The following is a 21,746-nucleotide window of genomic DNA, read 5'->3' as shown; positions in this document are numbered from 1 at the left end:
TTACAGGGGCAGCTGCTGCCTGCACTTGGGCACTATTGGCATATTGGTAGTGACTCCTCAGCCTCTCCTCTGGCAACAATCTCACACCTCCTGTGCCAAGGCCATGTTTACTGCTTGCTGTTTGCTAATTTTCTATTTCTGGCAGCCACGGACAAGCACAGTCATGTAGGGTGTGAACAGACTCTGCTCATTTGGTCAATACGCTCTGGGGGAATAATTGGGGTCAACTCATGTCACTGTGTTGTCTTCACTATATCTGTCTTGATACACTATGATGCAGGATTACCTGTAGAAGGGGAATATAATCTCATCTTCTCCAGGCTCAGCAGCATGTTATACTTCAGAATGTTTTCAAACAGGAAGGTGTAGGAAGCATACACCATGCTTTGAAGCAAAAGATTTGGTCAAACCAAGGCAAAACATTTGAAATTTTTTTACATCCTAGGCTGGAGCACTCTAGTTCAGTAAAAGGATTGTTTTGTTTTGCTGTAGCTGGGTTTTTCCTGTATAAAGATATTTTAGCTTCCTGAAAGTGGGTTCTACAACCATAATTCTGGAATTGTTTTGGTTGGATGGGATCTTCAAAAATCATCTATTTCCAACCCTCTGGCAATGGGCAGGGACATCTGCCAGCCACTCGACCGGGTCGCTCAAAGCCCCATCTAGCCTGGCCTTGAACACTTTTGGGGATGGGACAGCCACAGCTTCTCTGTGCACCCTGCTCTGGTGACTCACCACCCTCACCATAAAAAATGTCCTCCTGTCCAATCTAAACCACCCCTCTTTCAGCTTTAAACTGCTGCCCCTTGCTCTGTCTCTACAGGTCTTAGCAAGTCTCCATTAGGTACTTTGAGGCTGCTATAAGGTCTCCCTAGTCTTCTTTTTTCAGCTGAACAACTCCCAGCTGTCAGCCTGTGCTCATAGGAGAGAGGAGGTAAACTTGCAGCCAAGAGGCAGTTTGACAAGTCGGTCTCCTTCCATGCAGTGCTCTGGATTAGCTCACCAGGTGAAATCCTCTGTCTGCTGTCAGTGTTCCACGTGTTTGTGTGCACGAGCTCTGTCCACTTCTCAGAGAGGTGATGGCACAGGCTTTGGAGGAACACAGCTGTGGGTACACAGACCTGAAGCACATGGTGTACACCAAGCACAGAAGCTCAAGCCTGCTTACACCCGGTGGGTTTTGTGGTTGGTTTGTTTTTTCCCCTGCACTATGCTGATGTGTTCCACTTAATGCTGTGCTGGGACCACTCTGGACAAACTTGTTAAGATCAGTTTATTGAGTCAGAGAAAATGAAGAGACAAAGCAACTGTTGCTGGAAGAACTATGTGCTGAGGTTTTATGTGCAAAAGCAATGAGCTTTGTAGGAAGATTAGGTAATATATTAGCCATGAAAATCCAGATAGTTTACTGCTGTTGTTGACATAATCAGTTTTTACAGATTTGTTTAACCTTGAGTTCTCTGAATGTGCTGCACTGCCAGAGTTGCATGTTGTACAACCCACAAGTGATAGTTGAATGATCATCCCACAAGCACTGCTGTCTAGCAAGTTGTCTATTCTTGGGTATTTGTTACTGCCACGTTTAAGAGAATTGGCAAATATGGAATAGATTTAGCTCACGTTGACTGCAATGCTTTCAGTACTGAGAGTTTTATTTAGCTGAAATAAATAATAGTGTGATAAGTTTGTTCAGGGGCTGCCTTTCAGAGCTAACTCAGGATCAGAGAGCTCATTTAAAGCTCAGGTCATTTATCTGTTTTTGGCTATATCTAATTATGTGAGCAACTAATCTAGGTCAGACAGTGTGCTAGGTAAGTACCTGAAGGCAGCCTACTAGAAAGATGTCGGGGGGCTTTTTACAAAGGCATGTAGTGCCAGGAATGGTTTCAAATTGACAATAGGCTTAGATGAGATATTAAGAAAACATTCTTTACTGTGAAGGTGGTGATGCACTGGAACATGTTGCCCAGAGAAGTTTTGGGTGCTCCATCCCTGGAAGTGTTTAAGGCCAGGTTGGATGTCACTCTGAGCAACCTGGTCTAGTGAAAGGTGTCCTGTCCGTGGCAAGGGGCTTGGAATGAAATTATTTTATGTGCCTTTCCAATTCAACCCATTCTATGATTCTAAACCTTTAAATTATGTATTTTGCTGTGGAGGTAACACTTGTCAAGTCTGGTAAATGTTGGTTTCCTGAACATTGTAGAGCATGGATAGTTATAATCTGCAATGCCACAGTTTATTTGCTTTAGTCATTCTAACAAGCAGATTAAATACTATTTACTTGTTCAGCTTAAATAAGTGATTTTAGAGAGAGCTTCCCTCTTAAATCTTTTTAAGTGCCATGAAGTAGACAAGTGTATTCTGACTGAAGAGTTTGAGTTTCAGTGGGAGGAGTTTGCTGGGAATGCTTTTCTAATCCCCTAGTGCAAACAAAGTATTTCAACAGAGCAGTCCATTCGCATTGTATGGAAAAACACAGTTTACAAAGTAGGAATCACCAATAAATAGAGATGTAGGAAAAAACCCCAGGTTTTATTTATGATACAGTGAAGTTGGAATGTAATAATAAAAGCCAAGAAGCACCTGAGGCGGAAGTGAGTTACTGAAAAATCAACTGTCATTGCTAATAATGTTAATCAGATTATGCAAACATGAAATTTGTAGCTGATCCTTTTTTCCCCTCTTCTCTTGCAGTGCTGACAGACAACTTTGGGTTAAATTGTTTCTTTCTACAGAAGGAAAGAACAAGCTGTTGTGGCAATTATCAACCCTTTTTGACAGGAAAAGATGGTGCCAAATAAATGCCTTGCTTTTTATTTTATTTTTTATTTTATTCTCCCCTTTGCTTTTGCAAGGAGGATGACTGTGTGCAGGTTGGGAAGGTGAGGTGTGGCTGTCCCACTGCCACTTGTCCCCAGCTGCCAGTACAGGATCCATCCAGGGAGCCAGCTGGCAGGGCTGCGAGTTCTGTGTGTGAGGGTCATGGGGCATCGAGCACCCCTGCAAACCCTGCCGTGGTTTTTTAAACCCTGGGTGGGTGCTGCTCCAACATGATGTGGCTAAAGCCTGGTTGTGATGAGTGGCTTAATTTCAGAGGGGAAAAGGTGCAATGCAAAAACCAATTGCTGCTGCTGTGTAGGTGGTGTGATACAGATGAAATATCCACAGCACGGTGGAGCAAAGGATCCTTTGGCTTAGGGTATGTCTAGGAAAAACACCATCAAGCCTATCAAATGAAATGATAATCTTCATCATGTAGACTTCTAACCAAACTGAAAGAGTTGCATTTTGTGTTCACTGCTTTTGGGAGCCTGTGGGATTTGTTATCAGCAGTGGTTAAGTGCTAAAGCATGGTGAGGCTTGGAAAAAAAAAAAAAAAAGACTGTATTGGGTATGTTTGAAATGCCTGAGCACAGAATACTAAAATGCAGGTTAGGTTTCAGTGCTGGACACGAACATTTTGGACCACAGTGTATTTTCACTATTTTGCAACAGTTTAGGACTTAGATCATCCTGTGTTAATTTATGGAACTGCAGCTGTTAGTGTTTACTGTTGTGACAAATACAGTAAATAGAAAGGTACATATAGTCTTCAGGTAAACACGGTGGGTATCTGACCAAGGAAACCTTTTATTACTGAAGTTTTTTTTGGTGTTCAAAGCTGTATTTCTATCATTTGGCAAATGATATAATATTATGCTAGCAAAAAATTGTGTATATATACTGCATAGTGGGAGAACACAGTACTAGATCTGTTAAACTTAGTTTGTGTTATACTTGCTTTTACAGACATTTAAAAAATTAATTTCTATTCAGCTTTTGAGGTAATAAGTTAAAAAAAGCACCAACATGATTTATTCAATTGTCTAACCACCACAGAAGGCTCCTCTGTATAAGAACGGCATGATAAGGTGGTTCCTTATACTGTGAGGGACTTCTATAAGTTTTTCATACAGACTTGACATCTGCTGATATGGCTTCGGATGAGTCCTGCCTTGAGTGTGTCTCCCGAGGGCTTGCTTTGGAAGGGCTGGTCGATCGTGGTGAGCCAGAAGCTGTATTTGTTTGCAAAGTAGTGACAGGTTCCGCGTGCGCCGTTGCATTCGATGAAAGGAGTCGCCCTGAAATCTTCCAGGCAGCTTCCAGGAGAAACCAGTGACTGTCCTCCACCTTCATCACCAGCAGCAGTGTGCTAAGGGAGACAAGGAGGGCAGTGTTCAGAGCGCAGCCTCAGGCAGTGCTGTCATAAACTTACATGTGTGAAAAGAGCAAAACCACTAGAATTGCTCCTAATCCTTATCTCCAGAGCAGAGATTTGGCTACTCCTGCAACTGTGTAAGGTTTTGGCCATGCTATAACTATATAAAGAAGCTAGCCCATATGCTGATGCCTCTTTGAAATCTTCTAACAAACATCTTTTCTATAGTTAAGATTTCCACTTCTTGGAAGTCTTAGAATTGGAGAATCATTTAGGTGGAAAGGGCCCACTGGAGGTCACTTCCCCCAGTTCCCTGCTCAAAGGAGGGCCAACACCAAAGATGCCCTCAATTGCTCCAAGGTGCTGTTCAGTTACTAATACCTCTAAGGATGGACCTCCCACAACTTGTTTGGGTATCTTGCTCCTCTGCATTATTACCCTCACTAATAACAACTTTCCACTATATATTTAATTTGAATTTCCCGAATTATAAAGTCTGTCTTACACTGCATTGTATGTGAGGAGCACTGCAGAAACAAAATTAGCTTCTATACAATAACTACTTCCCTGTATGACATGTTTTTTTGACAGCAAATTACATCAGAATCATGCATCTTTACACCACTCAGCTGTTGCTGTTGACACGTTCTGTGATAATGGACTGAGTGTTACAAAATGGGCATTTTCTCTGTCCCTTTAAGAGCTGTAGAGCTGTATTTTTAAGTTATACTGTAGAATTTTTGTTAGGAACTGAAAGAATCTGCAATATAAAAGAAAGCAGCTGGAAAATAGAGTTCTTAAACAGTTTTCTAAATGTAGGGAATGCAAGAGGTAGCATAAATTATTACAACTTTGGGGCCTCTGCAGTTAGAGCTGGAAAGCAGATAGTAAGAACTGCTAATGCTATTTGAGCCCTGGCATGGCTGCAGCCCTGCTTGGCAACCTCAGGATGAGTACTGGAATTCCATGCTTGGTCGGTGAGCTCCAGCTCTATGCCTATAACATCTCTTCTGGTACTGACTATGGCTTTTTACCCTCCTGCAATGCTTACACTCATACAGAATGTATGATAGTGGAGTGCCCTCGCTACATGAAGTCTTACTGACTTCTCTGGGTGTTTGGGCAGAGTCTGTGCTGACTGAGGATTGTACCTTACTCAGGGGAAGGAGGTGACAAAATTTAAACCAAGGAATTAAAACAGCAGGTACTCTGAGAAAACCACAAGTGTGCTCTACTTCTTCCACAGTTGCCTGAGAAGCAAAAATGCGTAGACCAAACACTTCATTTGCTCCACAAGCTAGCTGGGAAAATGGGAATTCTTCTCACTGTGTACCACAGTGCTGACAGACTTTGCCCTGGCAAAAAGTTCTTGCTAAGGTGGCAACTTTGCTCTTAACAATGCTCAATGTTTACATGGGGCTTTGCAAATATTTAATTAATTCTTGGCATTCTTGTGAAGTAACTATGAGATTGGTATCACGGCTTTTTATAGAAGCAAAAGAAAGGTCAAACACAGGGATGGTAAAAAATTTGACCTACTCTCTCAAAATGTGGGGATTTTTTTTTCTGTACCTAATTTTGGATTTCCCTGTATCTTATTTTCTAAAAAAATTACGTTTTTGGCTTTTGACATACAAATGGTTTGTGGGTAAGATTGGCTATTGTTCTTTTATGACGTCTTGTGCCACAGAAATCTTATTTCTTTTCCAACACTGTTTACTTCAGGATTCAGCCCAGTCTTCAGTAAGTTAACAACATGGGCATGCTGCTGCAGGTTTTGACTCTCATGTTCATAAAGCAAGTTAGAAAAATGAGCATCTGTCAGACCATTTACTGATATTTTAGCTGCTCTTTATCATGTTAAGCCCTCTGGTGCTCATATCATCCCTCTGTACAGTCTTGAAAAAATAAGGTCAGGCCCTTCAGTAGGTCTTCTGCTGCACATCCAGCACTAAGCTTTTCTGTAATATCCCATTCCCTAATTATACAATCACAAGATTGAAGAGCTCCTGTAAACCATGGAATGTACAGCTCAGCCCTTATTTCCATCAGAGATACAACTCTGAGACTTAAATTTTAACACACTCAGAGGCCATCTCTTTTTTCAGAGTAAGTGAAAGACTTTGGTTTCAAAATCTTTGACCAAAACACCAATGATTTTTAAATTTCAAAAAGAATGACAAAAGCATGTTGTTACTTTTCTTTTTTTTTTCCCTAGATCAGCTTCTTAGTAGTGATGTATAAAAATAACTCCAAATCTTTAGCTGTTAAAATGCTTTATATGCTCCTGGTGCACCTCAGTGTAATTTTATTTAAGTCACATCTGTCCTTTTGTTCTGTTCTGAAGTGCTATTTTGTACATAAAGTAAGGTCTCCAGATGCTACTCTGACAAGAGACAATTTTCTCTGAAATTCACAGAAATGTTCATTTTCCACTTCTGCTTCCTAGAAATTACTTTTGTACTTCCCTGGTTCCCCAGTATGATGCATGGTTTTGGTCTTGCTGGCTCTGAAGCAGAGCAGCCTTACTAGTACAACACACTCAAATTTAAAACCCATTGCTGCACAAAATGTGACACTGGAGACCAAATACCATGAGGAAGGAATATCCGATCCACAAACTGCGCCAGCCTTCAGGGCAGTGAGGAATAGAAGCTTCTTGGCTGTGGACAGCAATTGCCACAGCTGGGGCCTCACAAACGGAGCAGCGACTGATATACGGCTTAATGTCTTCTTCTGCCACGGGCATCATTGGGAGAGGTGCTGTGGTAGAGAGCCAGTAGGATTTATCATTTCGACTTGCATAATAACAAATGTCCCCAGGGTTACAGTAGAGGAATGGCATGGTGCTAAAACGGGACAAACACGAGCCAGCCAGCCCTGTTAAAAAAGAAGAAAAAAGCAATCATTCTCACAGAAGACAATGCACACTTTCAGTTTCCTGCTCTTTCCCAAGTACCTGTCAGGAAAGCCCTGTGGTCCAGAATGTGTTGCTGGCTTCACAAGTTCCCTCAAACAACACTAATGACTTGCTGGAGCTCTCTCAGGGGCACTCCATGAAGTCATGTAGTTTTTATATTCTCAATTCGGTGCTTCCTAAGCCTGTTTTCTGTAGTCCCGGCTTTTGGAATCGAGGCTGCTGCCAGCAATATTTGTACATACCTAGATCCTGGTTGTGTGCTTTCTCTTGTCCTTCAAAATACAGTAGGCTGTATCCACTCCAGAGTTTGTTCATGCCAACTGGGCACATTGGCTCTTGGTCGGACTGGCTGTGCTTCACCAGCAGGTAGCCCATGCTGACACTGCGGCCCGGCATGCCTGCTGGCCCAGGGCTACCGGGGCGGCCCGGCTGACCTTAGAGGAGGGCAGAAAAGAAGGAATCCAACTGGGTTTGTGCTCCCACAAATGACCTGGTGCTAGCTGATATTCCAGCTAAACTGCTGACAAGCAGCTTAATGGCATGATGCCTTTTCCTTATGGTATGTTGTTGTTAGAAGAGCTGCAGGTCTAGGATTATAAAAGTTGCTTTTGAAGCAGATGGGTGTTGGATCAGGCTCCCTGGTTTCTAAGATAATATTACACACCAGAACTACAGAAAGTCACAAAGTTCTGATGAATTTGAGCATACTTTCTACAACACAGATGAGCAGATTTTTCCTTTAAAATATTTTCTTAGTCCAAGATTAACCAATGGTTGTTGGACCTCCTGCATTTGAGTCATACACTTGATACTGTGCTCTGCAAATACCTTTTTCTCTGTGTGCTTAGCTAACTGAGATAATAAAAGTTCTGCTCTTTGGTTTGATAAAGACACAGGTATTTCTTTTACAAATACATTCCCTTAAACTTCATCTATCCAAGTATCACCTACTCAGCCATTCATCTCCATGAATGTTACTGTTAGTTAAAGACTAGTCTGAAAATACTTAAAGAGAATAAATACACTCAGAGCAAAACAAACTCATGAGTGGACTGACATCTACAGCTATCAACTTTTATTCTGAAAATATTGCTGTAAGGTAACTGTTAACATTTAATTAGTTGTTATTATTAGTTATTGTGAAGTATCTGTGAAGACAGGAACTGTCCTTCCCTCCTCCACCTTCCTCTCTCTCATCTCTTTCCAGGGAAGTAGTAACTACAGAGCAATTAGGTGCAGAGAAATGGGAAAGAGGAAAGAAGTGCTGCGTGATATCTCTTACCTTCAAATCCCACCGGACCCTGAAATCCCATTCCTCCTTGTTCCCCTCTGGAGCCAGGAGGAGCTGGAATGCCACCCCTGCCTTGGAGTCCAGGCTCTCCAGGTGAGCCTCTGAAACCTTATACAACAATGGTTGTAAACACAGTGACTGCAGACATATCAACATGCCCCTCCCACTTTGTTAACATGTGCTCTACTTGTGTACATTTGGTTCTGTCTGCTGGGTTTACTAATTTACACTGAAGGCAAGAGCCTATAGGACTTGATCAGGAAAAACCACCAAGTTCATTGGAAAAGGTTGCTAGGATCAAGACTACATGCATCCCACAACCCTAATCCTTCACTCCTGGCACCACTTATCTCTGGTGAGGCTCATGGCACTCATAGGTGCAGTGCATCAGCTCTACATGACACTAATGTTACATTATTCCCCGAGCTGACAGCATTCCCACAAGGATGTGCACTTTTCCACCAAAGATGTTCAGTCTTGATTTGTGCAAGATCCATATCTGATGTTGCTTTGGATATGTGAGTGTTACCACGTAGATTTGGCTACGTGAGTATTTCCAAAATTATTTCCTGTTTTGCTTATGTTCTGAGTGCTAGGAGGAGGAAGAAAGCTGAAGCCTCAGATTTGGAAGACAAAAACTTGACTCCCCTTTCTGGATTACAGACTTTTAAGTAGAAGAGCATCAAATCTGTGCTCTAGTGGCCTCACTCTGCTAAGGGGAACAGCTTTCAGTCAGAATGTGTGATTCCTACCTGGATCTCCTGGTGGGCCTGGAGGTCCCATATCTCCTGGGCTTCCCTGAGGTCCTATATTTCCACGGGGACCTGGTGAACCTTGCTCAGCAACCAGCCTTGGAGGATGAGGGGGTGGCCCAGGAGGGCCTGGAGGTCCCTGGAAGCCTGTCAGTAGAAGCAGGATGAGAGAGCTCGATTGAAAGAAACAACAATCACCCTATATTTTTCCTTAATGTACTTTCATCCAGAGACATGTTGCTCTTACTTGGCTGCACATGTATGAAAGGTCTGTGGTCTGCAACTCACCAGCTTGGGTATAGCAGCTATATTATATTGGGAAAATATGTGTGGGCATGGGATGCCCAAGATGATCTCCAAGTATGAGATCATCTCCAAGGATTGTCTTCACTAGGACTGTACATAGATAAGCAGAAGGAAATTAATGATGCTACTGCATTTATGACACAGGAAGCTGGGAAGTTCCCCCCCAAACAGCTGCAGCTCACTGAGGTGCAGCACCATCTTTTGGTGGGTTTCAAGAGACACAAATACATGATGGCATAGATGGAGTGATGGATTTTAAAGCTATCTTTGAATGTTCAGTATGTCTGCTCTGGAGGATTCATTTAGACAAGAAATCCTTCTTTTTATTAACAGAAAAAGTAGCTCTGATTTAGGAGTTGGCATCTCATACAAGTCAAATTCATAAAGGCAAAAAATTGACTATTCATGTTAAATTCATAAATGCAAAAACTTGACTACTCATTAAATTCAGGCATCTGCCCTCTGGAATTTCCCAGGATTCACAGGGAAGCAGGACCAGTTAGATCAGCTCTGTGGAGCTGCAGAATGAGTGGTTTCAAAAGTGGTTTCATCTGAGTGCACACACTTACCAGTTACTCCTCTATCTCCCTTGGGTCCGATGGGTCCCAGATCACCTGGAAATCCTACTGTGCCCATAAAGCCAATGACACCTTGTTCACCCCTAGGACCTTTAATGCAAAATGACAAGTGGCATTATAGCATTTCAGTACAAATCACGTGAGTGCAAAAGTCATGGTATTAAAGCTGCAATAGCATAGAAGGCTCCCCTGCTTCCTGCCAAGATCAGCACTTCCCATCCTTACCTTTTGGTCCAGGGAATCCAGGCAGGCCAGGTCTTCCTTCTGATCCAGGGTCACCTCTGCTTCCTTTTGGGCCAATTTCTCCAGTCCTACCTGCTTGTCCACTTTCTCCTTTGCTTCCTGGTGGAGCAGGTATTCCAGGCTGCCCCTGTGGTCCTGGATAGCCTGTTTAGAAGACATATAGATGGCAATCAATTTATACTTAACACCTGGGCACAGAGGAAAGTAACAGAACTATCTAACTGTGTCCCATCAGGTTGTATTTCCTTAATTTAAGCAAGGGACAGACTTATTCAGAACTCCTGCTCCTCCTGCTCTCAGGCAGGCAGTAGTGGCAGAGGAATTAGAGTATGAAGTTATCTCAAGCAGGATTTCAGGAGCAAGAGGGTGCCTGCTGAGACACAGCCTTCAATGAACTATTCCTTCATCAGCAAATACCCCACTTCACTAGATGCCTCCTTGCTTCATCCTGAATTATCCAAGTAGCTAGAGAGAAATCAATCAGAGAGCAGCAAGTATCTGACTCAGAGCCAAGGACTTACTGTTCTGTGTGTCTTAGTGCTTCAGCTGATCATCTGGAACCAAATAAGTACTTCATGCTGTCTTGGGAATTACGGGAACAGCTTCTTTTTCTAGAATTGCATATTGCCTGAAGCTAAACCTGGCACCTTTCTCTTCAGTTACCTCTGCTGCTTACATTTGGACCTTGTTTCTGAAGAGAGACTTACTGAGTAGGGTTTTGAGTGGGGCATCTCTTGTGCTGCCTTTAGAACCTGGATCACACGACTGCAAGATGTATGTGGCAAAGTAAGAGTGAGCCACACTTGTCTCACCGTTTTGGCTGGGATATTGTGTTCCTGTTTCCACTCTCCTGACTGCTTGGAGAGTTGGAATCAGTATGCAGAGTCAGGCCAAATAACACTCCCTTTCAACTTGGAAGTCTAGGTATTTTGTTGGTTTACAGCTGGTTTGTCTGTTCTGAGTTTTTGCTGAGTTTACAAAAAAAATTTCCATCCATCATATAAAGATGTTAGTGGAACAACTTCTGCTACAAGCTCTTCACAGTGGCATTGCAGTTTGAAATGATTGTGCAGTCCAATAAGCAATAGGAATTTTTAAGAAGGAAGAGCTAATACTTTCCAGTATAATTTAGCTTGCATGGTCATTTCACATAGGAGAATTTTGTAAATTATTAAGACAGTATTTAATAGACTTGCAAATCTGCCACAGACCTCAGATTCTAGAGCAGTTAATTAGCATAATCTAGATTAGCATAATACTTCTGAAAGTTGTTGAGAGAATTCTGGATTATTTAATCTGTTATTTGCATGAAGATCAAACCCTTCCATCAGGACAACCTGGAGGAACTGCCTTTTGCTTTCAAGAGGTCTGTATTTATTATCTGATGTACCAGGAGTTCTGTCCAGCAATTTTAATGCTGTGTTTAATAGAGCTACTTTGCTGAATCAAGGCAGAAATAACAATGACTGCTGTTGCATGAATTACCTGGAACTCCATCTAGACCTGGGGAGCCTTTATCACCAGGATATCCTGATATATTTGAAATCCCAGGAGGCCCTGGAAATCCTTCCTGCCCAGGAATACCAAAGGGTCCTGGGACTCCTGAAAGGAGGAAAAGAAATAATTAATATTGCGAGGAAAATGCACAATTGCAATTAAAAGGACTCACCTTAGACTAAGGGGTGGGATTTTCAAAATAGAAAACACCTGCAGTTCCCACTGATTTTTGTTTAATTTTTTTCAGATAGTACTGTGGAAGTTTTTTTTTTTTTTAAGAACAAAATACTAGTTCTCTGCCAAAACTTTAGTTCTCTGCCAAAACTCTCTGGGTAGCTAATTACATCTCACTCTGTGGAACACTAATAATCTTGTGTCTGCCAGGTAATATAGTACTTCAAGACAGGAAGTACTCAAAATGTCCTAGGTATACTGAAGCAGGCAGGAAAACAGCTTTGTTCTTCTTCTTCTGTGTCTGCAGGGTCAGTTAAACCCAAAAGTTCAAATCCAAGTAGTTCTCTAGAGATGAAAAATTGTTAAATGGTCAAAAATCTGCTCTACCAACAATCGACTATTCTTTTAAGTGTATTGAAGTTGTTAGGAAGTTAACCTTCTGTTTATAATTGTGACAAATAAATGTGAATGAAGCTGGGTTTTTTTGAATGCTTGATAATAAATCTCTGAATGGTGTTTGAGATGGCACAGCATGTTAGTAACAATAAAGTGTAACACAAAAGAATATGAATGAGCAGGCAAAGGTTTATATCTCTGTCAGTCTTTAATCCTATCAGAGCCAAAATGTTGGAAAAACTTAAAAACCAAACCCACAAAAAACATATGTAATTAATTTATTTGTTCCTAACATCAGTCTGGTGGCTTCTTGATGGACAAAACCCAGGTGGTGATGCATTCTGAGATGAGCACAATCTGTTGCAGCACAGAGGGCTGGAGCTTGCTCTGCACAAGGGGTAGATAGCACCAGCAAAGCACTGTGTATGGGAACAGAGCCCCCGAGGTGCCAGCAGGACCATCACACACCGAGAGATTGTGAGGCTTTCAGGCGAAAGGTAGATATGGATAGGTTTGCAACAAAAAGAGAGAGGGGTCATGCGCTTGTGTAACTGGAACTTTATCAAAAATATCTGGGGAGCTGATGGCTGGGAGTAGCCTCTGGCATTTGTAGCTTGCTGAGCCCAGTGGGTGCTACAAGATGGGGAAGGACCCAGGTGGAACACAGATTGCTGCTTCTGAGCAAGGGCTGGCTGAGCTGCAGCACGAACTCCAAACACTGACCTTCCCAGCTTTGGGAGTTCAGCTATTCAGCTGCCTACACCATAGTGTATTTTTTGACATCTCTAACACCCACAGGTGGAACAAATAACAGGTGGATCCCATTCTCTGGAATACAGACCTGGAACACCTCTGTCTCCCTTCTGTCCTGGAGGTCCTCGGCTGCCTTCTACTCTGCTTGGCTCTCCCGCTTCTCCTTTGTCACCCAGTGCACCTGGGAAACCAGCAGAGCCGTACCCATCTGGACCTGTTGAGTTGTTCAGAATAAAGAGGAAAGCTGAAATGTTTCTGCATATAACAATGCATGCTAAATTACATGTAGAGAGCGTGTGGATTTACAAAATACATGAGTCTGTAGTGGCTCATTGAAAAAAAGGCCCATGATGAGAAAAAAGGCCTTGAGGTTTTAACTTTATCAGAAGAAATAATTTATAATTTGAAGTTGTGCTCTAATCCACCTGTGGGGTAGCACATAGTGCATGAAGTTGTTTGCCAGAGCCCACAATAATGAAGCACAGTCTGAAGCTTTGGAGGACACAGTTAAGAAAGTTGCATCACAAAGATTTCACCTGCCAAACTTGAAGCCAACACAATGCTGTGCCTGTGAACAGGCAGAATAACAGCCTCACTTACCTGGTGATCCTGGTAAGCCCTTAGTGCCTGGTAAACCATGCAGTCCACTGATTCCTCTTAAGCCAGGCTGGCCTGTTTTAAAACGACATTCATGATTATCATAATACTTTCTATTAGTCTACATTCCTGGGCAAAAAAAAAAATAAATCAAGTGCTTGAATAAATGCTATTCTGTGTTAAAATATGGTGTATTATATGCAAATGAATAAATTACCATAAGTTTATTTCAAAATACACCATGCTATGGTTTTGTGATTGGCAAAATTCATTATTATCTGATAAACTCATTACTCTAGAGATATTTTTAAAAATATCTCTGATCCATCTGGTAGCATGCCATTAGTTCCAGTCTTGCTGCCACAGTTTTTTTAATACTCATTTAGTTTTCCAAAATCCTCAAGCCAAGACAATTATGACATAATTGTAGATTCTAAATGTGGTTATAATAAAACTGTCTTCAGGAGAAATTCACTCTATGCCATTTTAAAAAAAACAACAAAACCTTAAAAAATGTCTAATAACTACTGTTAATGTTACTATTGTTACAGGTAAAAGTTATTCCATCTATTTGTACCTGTCAAAGTGATAAGTATGATGTTAAAGCTAGACAATGGCCAGAGCTCTGGAGGACTATTCAGTTTCAGAAAAACAAGTGTCTGTCTCTCTTCACTGTCTAAAAAGGCAGTTTTCATAACTGTATTAGATTAGCTTTGATGCAGATTCTGATAGAAGTATCTTATTAAAAGCAGGGTGATTTCTGGCTGTAAGGTAGAAAAAAAATCTGCTAACTTAATATATTAAGGAATTAAGGGGTAACCACTGAGATTGTGTGTCCTGTCAAACAAACAGCTTCATTATAAACTATCACCTGCATTTTAATGGCACAATTCTGTCTAAGCCATAAGTCATTTATTCTTGAAACCAGATATTGAATCACTTAACAGTTTTTGGTGATGATGCAGGACAAATATGTTGCTTGCTATCTAATGCCACTTTATAATATTCTCATATTGTATATTAATTGCTGCATGTTTAATAATTTTTTATTGTTTTTTCTTCCTAGCTGTCATGAAAAATGAAATTTTTTCCTGAAAACTGCTTTCCTAGTTGAATAAGTCATCAACAGTTAACATGAGCTGAGAAGACACCAGAAGCCATAAATTGGCAGCCACGTCTGTCTTTGTTAATGCATGCACCTGGATTTTGTGAGGAATAAATATTTTAGTAGAGGAAACTGCCACTCTGAACTGCAAAAACCTCCTTTCTTCTTCTTCTTCACCCCAAAGGAACATTTGCAAGTGCTCCCACAGAAACGATTGAATAGCTGAAGCTGTACAAATACCTGCTTGTCCTGGTAAGCCTGGCCAGCCGGGAGTTCCCTTTTCACCTGGAAATCCAGGTGTCCCAGGGTTTCCTTGTTGCCCTGGGGGGCCAACCAGTCCTGGCAAACCTGTGTGGCAACAATGAATCATTGCTCATGATCATCCTTAAAACCAACAGCCCAAACAGAGACTTGTGCTACTTTCATTTTCCCAGGCAGCAAAATGAAGACTTTCCCTTCCTAATCTCATTGTGACTGCTCATCCAAGTACAAGAAAACTAAAGAGAGCACAGGTAGGAGAGACAAAGTATAAAAGAACAACTCATTACAAACTTCAGGTTTGTGACAACCTCAGAAAGACAGTGAGCTCCTCCTATTAAAATGATAACTTGACTTCTATTGCCAGTTACAAGAAGTGATTTCACTGCTGTTCATGTCACTTTCCCTTTCTGCTGTACCTGTTTTGCCTTTCCCACTGAGAAGCTGTTCACACAAGAACTGTTTCCCAGCAAGGCACATATCAAAACTCTTCCAGTCTTGGCTGGAGTTTCTAAGCCCTCTAATGAGAGAAGTGTGGAGCAACTGTTCTGAAAGAGCATTTCCATGATCCTCCTGCAGTAAGACGTGTTCTTAAGCCCTGAGTGTATGATCCAGCCACAACTGAACCTGACTTGGCTTCTCTTGTACAGCTGGCCTGTGAGCCTGGCACAAAGGCTCTGTAACTGTCCTGGGGGAGACTGACTTCATTTATGGCAGAAAAGGTCACTGAAAAGCCCACTCCTTGTAGTACTGAGACATCAGAATACCTGAGTATGCCAGCAATACAACATTTTGGACACATGGTTGCTACAGAGAAGGAAAAACAGGTATGAAGTAGAGTTAGGTTTTTGCTATTTCCTCTTCTGCCGTGAGTTCCACATCCTTGTCACTGCTCCTCACCAATTTACAGAATGATGAACATATTAAAAGACTTAATTACTTTCTTTTGATGGAAAAAATATTTTTTTCCCTCTCGTAAACAATGTTATTCTTTGGAGTGTTAAAAAGAATATTTTACCTTCCTGTCCCACAGAGCCAGGGACACCCTGCGTGCCCTTGAGGCCTTCAATGCCAGGGAAACCAGGATCACCACCTTCTCCTTTGGGTCCCACACCTCCTCTTATGCCTGGAAAACCACAAAACCAGTATATTCTTTTCATAATATCTATACAACCCTAAACAAATAAGCATAACATGAACTTGGCTAATGAATGGGTCCTGGTCTTGCCACATAAAGATATTCTTCTAGTCAGGGTGCTTACACAACCTGGGAGCATGAACAGTCCTCTGGTCAAATGATCATTACACTTTTTTTATAAAGGACTCCCCAGATGATGTGGACTATGACATGGATGTTCAAGTACGCTGCATGTAGAGGGAAATTTAACACATTACTGACAACTCAATCCAAAATCTACAAGACTTTGCTATCTCATCTTCTACAATCATGGCCTGATAATGCTCCTTTTGTCATCAATAACAAAACAAATCATATAGAAATGTTTACTGGAGTTGCCTATGATGATGCCTGTTTACTGTTATGATGGTACTTTCAGTTGAAGAGGTAAATGCAGCACATATTAATTTCAATAAAGAAAAGATTAACCTCTCCAGGAGCTGTCATGAGAGCTTAAGTTCAAAAGTCATCAAAATCCCATAGAAATCTCTCTTTCCCTTCCTCTGGGAACTTTAGTATGTGAAAAGTAATACATTCAGAGAGCAACTGTGAAATTAATACCTGTTAAGCCTGGCACACCAACTTCTCCTTTAAGGCCTGGCATTCCTGGTAAGTTTATAGTCTCTCCCCGATCACCTATTTCAAACAAAAATGAGCACATGAGTGGTAAGGCTTTAATTTAAACAGTGCTTCCTGTTGTTTCAAAGGAATTGCAACTTCAGAGGCAAAATTCAGCAATTATTATCTTTGTAGAATAAAAGAGAAGTAAATTAAAGACAGCAAAAAAGGTGTCTAGAACAGCCACCCTCCTTGCCATGAATGGATTTATCCATGGACAGCACATATTGCATGAAATTAACAGTTAACCTTTTTATAGTCTTCCACATCTACAATATCATTCTGTAAGACTGTAGAAAGTCTCTTTGAGATTGAAGAAGCACTGAGACCCCTCAGAACTCAAGGTCAAGTATTTTATGGGTGATGAATACAGAGAGTGCTCAGATAAGAGAACAAACTCACCTATTTCTCCATGTGAGCCAGGAGTACCAAAATGGCCTGAAATTCCTGGAACGCCCTTTTCTCCCTATCATATCATTGAAAACAGGCAGCAGTTAGTGAAGATGAGGATTTATTCAACCTTCCAAGCCACTGACTTTGGAAATACTAAAAAAAGGCTATTAAATGTACCATTTTTGAGCTTCTGTAGTACTTTATAGAGTAACCTGTTAGCAGTCAGTTAATCTGAATCAGGACCATCCAAGGGACAAGTTTTGTTTCCAAAGGTTTAAGTTTGAAATTGAGGACATCCTATTATGCATATGTACCAGTGAGTCCTTGTGCTGGTTTTGGCTGGGGTAGAGCTATTTTGTTTTCATAATAGCCAGTACAGGATTGTGTTTTGCATCTGGGCTGGAAACACTGTTGATAACACAGGGATGTTTTCATTCCTACTGAACTGCACTTACACAGTGTCAAGACATTTTTTGCTTGTCACCCCACCCTGCCAGTGAGCAGGCTGGGGGAAAGCAAGGATTTGGGAGGGGACACAGCTGGGACAGCTGACTCCAACTGATCCAACAGATATCCCACAGCATATGGCATATGAGGCATATGGGCTCATGCTCAGCATATAAGGCAGGGGGGATGATGGACTGGGGGGGTAACAATGCTCAGAGATTGGCTGGGCATCAGCCAGTTGGTGGTGGGCAATTGTTTTCATTTGTATCACTTGTCTTTCTTGAGTTTTATTTATCTATTATTATTATTACTACTACTATTATTATTTGTTGTTATTCTAGTTTATTTCAATTAAAACTGTTCTTATCCACAAGTCCTCTCACTTTTACCCTTCCAATTCTCTTTTTCCCATCCTGCTGGGGATGTGTGGGGGAGTAAGTGACAGGGTGGGGCTGTTTCTGGCTGAGGTTAAACCATAACAGTTCTGCAGTCCTTGGTTAAAAAAAATCTTACTGAAACCTAAAGGCAGAGAACATGAGAAAGGAACATAGTTTTTATCTCTCTTAAATAAATGATGTCTGTGAGTCTACTTTCAGGCTTTTTCTAAGCATTTATTTCTCCCAGTGTAACTTATTTTGAAGCCAGAGTGAATTACAGTGAATTACCCTCTAGAAGCTAAGATTCTTAGGCTCTTTTACTGTTAGATAAGTGACAGTGAGTAACTTTTGGCAGTGATACCATTAAGTCCTGGGACAAAGAGAAAAGTAAGCCCAACACTGAGAATAATTTTTACCAGCAGCTGTGGCAAAAGGATCAAAGAGCTAGAAGGAACCATCTGGGTCCTCACTGGCAAAATGCTGGCATATGAAATTTGTATGTCTCACAATCAGAAAATAAATTACTCTGCTTAATGAATGTTGGAGGGAGCAAGGAAAAGTATTTGATCTATTCATCCAGTGCTTATGGCATTTTTATCTTTTCACTGCTGTTGTTCAGCAAAATTTCAAGGGGTGAATGCCGCTTCCTGAGAAGCTGAATGCCAGCACAAGGACACCCTTATTCCATGAACTCACTCTGACTCCTGTGGTGCCAGGGAAGCCTCTGATGCCAGGAGAACCAGCGGGACCAGGATATCCTTTCACACCTGCCAGCCCTTTCGCACCGATGTCTCCTTTCACACCAGCCACATAGCTGGGATGCCCAGGGGAGCCTGGGGTTCCTGTCTTTCCGGGAAGGCCTGGCATTCCCTTGCTACCTGTAGGCAGGAAAGAAATAAAAATAAGTAAGGGAAGACTGACATGCAGTTCCTTGTGTGTAATAAGTTTTCCTGCTACTGGTCTTCTCAAAACATGGCACCACAATGTACTATACAAGGCAACAAACACACACACACACACACACACACACACATCATCCTTCAAAGCTTTCCTTGGGGGTGTCTCTCTGAAATGCCAGGAGCTCAGTTTCTGCTGTCAGAGACCTTACTTGGGGGGCTGCAACCAAGTGGTGCAATGAGTAGGGAATATTTAATATGGTAGCTGAGAAAAAGCACTAAATGATAGTTCTGAATGTGCTTGCCTTTTTACTATAACCACTGACCTTTTAAGCCAAAGAATCCCTTCGTGCCCCTTTCTCCAACATCTCCTTTTTCACCTTTAACTTCCATCATCATGCTGGGCATGAGCTTTGGAGGTTCTCCTGGGGGGCCTTGATCTCCACGGTCACCTAAAGGGTAAAAAACCCAACCATGTTACAAAATGCTGATGAGTAGCACAGTCAGAAAAAGGGAACAGAAGAACTAATTAGGAAAAAGGAATGATCTTGCACAATCTACAGAAAATCCACTTCCATGAAAAGTAACCTGTGACAATACAACAGGGCAGTGGAAGAGTCAGGTTTAAGAAAACATGAAAACTGAGTTAAACTTTTGTACATACAGTCCTGGGAGTCGGACCCAGACTGCTCTGTGATAGATTTATCTGTCAGCAGATCAGTTAGGAATCATGTGTTTATAAAAAAGCCCCAAAACCATGGTTTATAAAAAAACCCCAAAAAGCACATTGGAGAAAGCACAGAAAAGTAGTTTAGTTCTAGTGAAAAGGAAATTCTCCATCAAAAAGCCTTGATATAAAATAAAGTGTTTGGATTTCTTATCACTTACAGTGTTCACTCTCTTGACTTTATGGTTACTGGTGATATCAGTAAATAACATCCTGAAGGGACTCATATAGACTCTGTAAGTATCTAGTTCTTTGTGGGGTGCACAGACCCCACAAAGTAGGGCCAGTATAGGCCAGTAACCCAGACTCTTCTTCCATGATTATGTACTGTCTTATGCTTCCTTGCCAAGAAGCATATTTGCACTTCTCTTCACAGGGGCTGCTTTCACACTGGTCTTTTGCTGAGACTGTTGCTGGGGTCACTGTTCTGCAACCTCTGAATTGCAGACACTTTTTAAAAAGAATAGCAAACTCACAGTCCCTAGAAATAACATTTTGGTCTTGGGGAAAAACATTTATTTAAAGATTATTGTGTGCAATCAAAAGAGGACTGTTACAGTTTTCATTTCACCAGCAATAACACCAGCTGAATGTTTGTGACTTTTAAGTTTTTAATAATGTTTGTGACTTTTAACTACTTAATTTTACCTGCTTAATTGCCTGGGTTTTTTTTGACTATTCAACTTACTTATTTACAGTACAACTGGAGAAAAATCCAAGTATTCTCCCCCAAACATCTTATGCTTCCTGGGAAAATGCTCTCTTGACTTCTTCACATGTCCAGAGGTGCCACTATCTGAGTTCAGTTGAGTGATGTTTGTCTCCAGCCTTGTGTAAAGAAGTAACCTTTCCCTGAGTCTAAAATCCAGGCCTCTTGGCCAGAGGCCCATGTGTGAAATAGGTGGAGGAATGTCTGAGCTAAATTTACCATGTGAAAAATGTGTCTTCTTTGTCTTTGTGTCCTTGCAAAATAGTTCTGCAGATGTGAAGAGCAAACACACTAACTAGTACGACTCATAAGCAAATACCTTTGAAACCACGTGCACCCTGTGAGCCTTTATCTCCTCGAGCCCCAAGTGGGCCAAATTCTCCTTTGATTCCCTTGATGCCTGGTCTTCCTTTTAGGCCTGTCATGCCTTTGAAACCATCAATGCCAGGTGAACCTGTCAAACCTTTAAGAAAGAAGGGAAAAAGAACTGTTACTTCACTCAGATTTCTGCAAACCAGCAACACATGACTAAAATGCTATGAAAACTTGAGTGCAGCAGTACTTATTTTTTGGGTGCCTTGATGCCTACAGCAATCTGTAGCAGGCACCCAAGCTCTCTGAGAGGCAGCAGAGCTCCTGAGGTAGTGTACTCTCAGGAGTGCACAAACCTGCCTCAGCTGGCCAAGAGATGTTGTGGAGATGACCAGAATTTACTGCATTCTTCTGAGAGATCAGTACCACCCCCCTCCTAGACATGAACTTGAGATATGTACCTTGTTCCACATAAGGTCTGTAGTTAGCCTGATCTACATGTAGAGATACAAATCATGGGACAAGGACTGGCTGGTTCTTTCTCACCAAAAATTCCCCTACTTTATTTCTAAACAAGAGAATGCTGTTTTACATGGGTAATGCTAACAAACAGATCTTAATTTCTCTCAGATGAGAGCTGATCAGTACTCCAGAGCCAGTCTTGTACTGTCTTTCCAACTGATGAAATTGCAACGGGCATTTTTAATTGTGCTTTGTGCTCAGCTTGGCATCGCATGGAGTTGAGCCCTGTCAAAACTCCCTGTGTGGTGTAGGCAATGTGCATTACCCACATGTGTTTTTCATGGCTGGCAGGTGAGAATCTCACCTTCTCAACATAGCATTACTATCCTAAAGTTCCCATTGAGGTCTTGTGTCTGGCATTGCTCAGTTCAGAGCTCTCAGCTTTAAAAAAACTTTAAAGCCAATGTTTGGGGAAACATCTCTTAAATTTCACTGAGAACCAATGAGACTAGGATGAGGTTAAGTCTTTTAGAGAGAAAATAGTAAATACTGTATATTTT

The 21,746-nt window shown here is 41.5% G+C and overlaps 1 protein-coding gene and 1 long non-coding RNA gene across 4 annotated transcripts in view; one reads left to right on the top strand and one right to left on the bottom strand.

Annotated features, from left to right (window-relative positions):
• Nucleotides 1-2,505: 2,505 nt before the first annotated feature.
• COL4A2 (collagen type IV alpha 2 chain) overlaps nucleotides 2,506-21,746 on the bottom strand; it is a 139,102-nt gene continuing 119,861 nt past the window's right edge. For all 3 annotated transcript variants that reach the window (XM_086880169.1, XM_086880170.1, XM_023918298.2), the window contains 17 exons: nucleotides 20,732-20,875; nucleotides 19,303-19,428; nucleotides 18,777-18,958; nucleotides 17,266-17,329; nucleotides 16,807-16,881; nucleotides 16,087-16,194; nucleotides 15,051-15,158; nucleotides 13,709-13,780; nucleotides 13,197-13,322; nucleotides 11,774-11,890; nucleotides 10,271-10,432; nucleotides 10,037-10,135; nucleotides 9,162-9,308; nucleotides 8,401-8,517; nucleotides 7,361-7,552; nucleotides 6,792-7,078; nucleotides 2,506-4,192 (listed from right to left, as the gene is read on the bottom strand). In XM_086880169.1, the coding sequence (XP_086736295.1) occupies nucleotides 3,938-4,192; nucleotides 6,792-7,078; nucleotides 7,361-7,552; nucleotides 8,401-8,517; nucleotides 9,162-9,308; nucleotides 10,037-10,135; nucleotides 10,271-10,432; nucleotides 11,774-11,890; nucleotides 13,197-13,322; nucleotides 13,709-13,780; nucleotides 15,051-15,158; nucleotides 16,087-16,194; nucleotides 16,807-16,881; nucleotides 17,266-17,329; nucleotides 18,777-18,958; nucleotides 19,303-19,428; nucleotides 20,732-20,875 (2,381 nt within the window). In that variant the 3' untranslated portion in view covers nucleotides 2,506-3,937. The remainder of the gene's footprint in view (nucleotides 4,193-6,791; nucleotides 7,079-7,360; nucleotides 7,553-8,400; nucleotides 8,518-9,161; nucleotides 9,309-10,036; nucleotides 10,136-10,270; nucleotides 10,433-11,773; nucleotides 11,891-13,196; nucleotides 13,323-13,708; nucleotides 13,781-15,050; nucleotides 15,159-16,086; nucleotides 16,195-16,806; nucleotides 16,882-17,265; nucleotides 17,330-18,776; nucleotides 18,959-19,302; nucleotides 19,429-20,731; nucleotides 20,876-21,746) is intronic.
• Nucleotides 8,413-18,073, top strand: LOC147654014 (uncharacterized). The gene is made up of 2 exons (XR_015284252.1): nucleotides 8,413-8,502; nucleotides 14,772-18,073. It is a non-coding gene; the product is annotated as an uncharacterized LOC147654014 (long non-coding RNA).

Source organism: Cyanistes caeruleus, chromosome 3, assembly GCF_971803275.1.
Source record: "Cyanistes caeruleus chromosome 3, bCyaCae1.hap1.1, whole genome shotgun sequence".
In the NCBI taxonomy this organism is placed as follows: Eukaryota; Metazoa; Chordata; class Aves; order Passeriformes; family Paridae; genus Cyanistes; species Cyanistes caeruleus.
The sequence above is the reverse complement of the archived record's forward strand: the minus strand, read 5'-3'. Positions and strand labels throughout refer to the sequence as shown.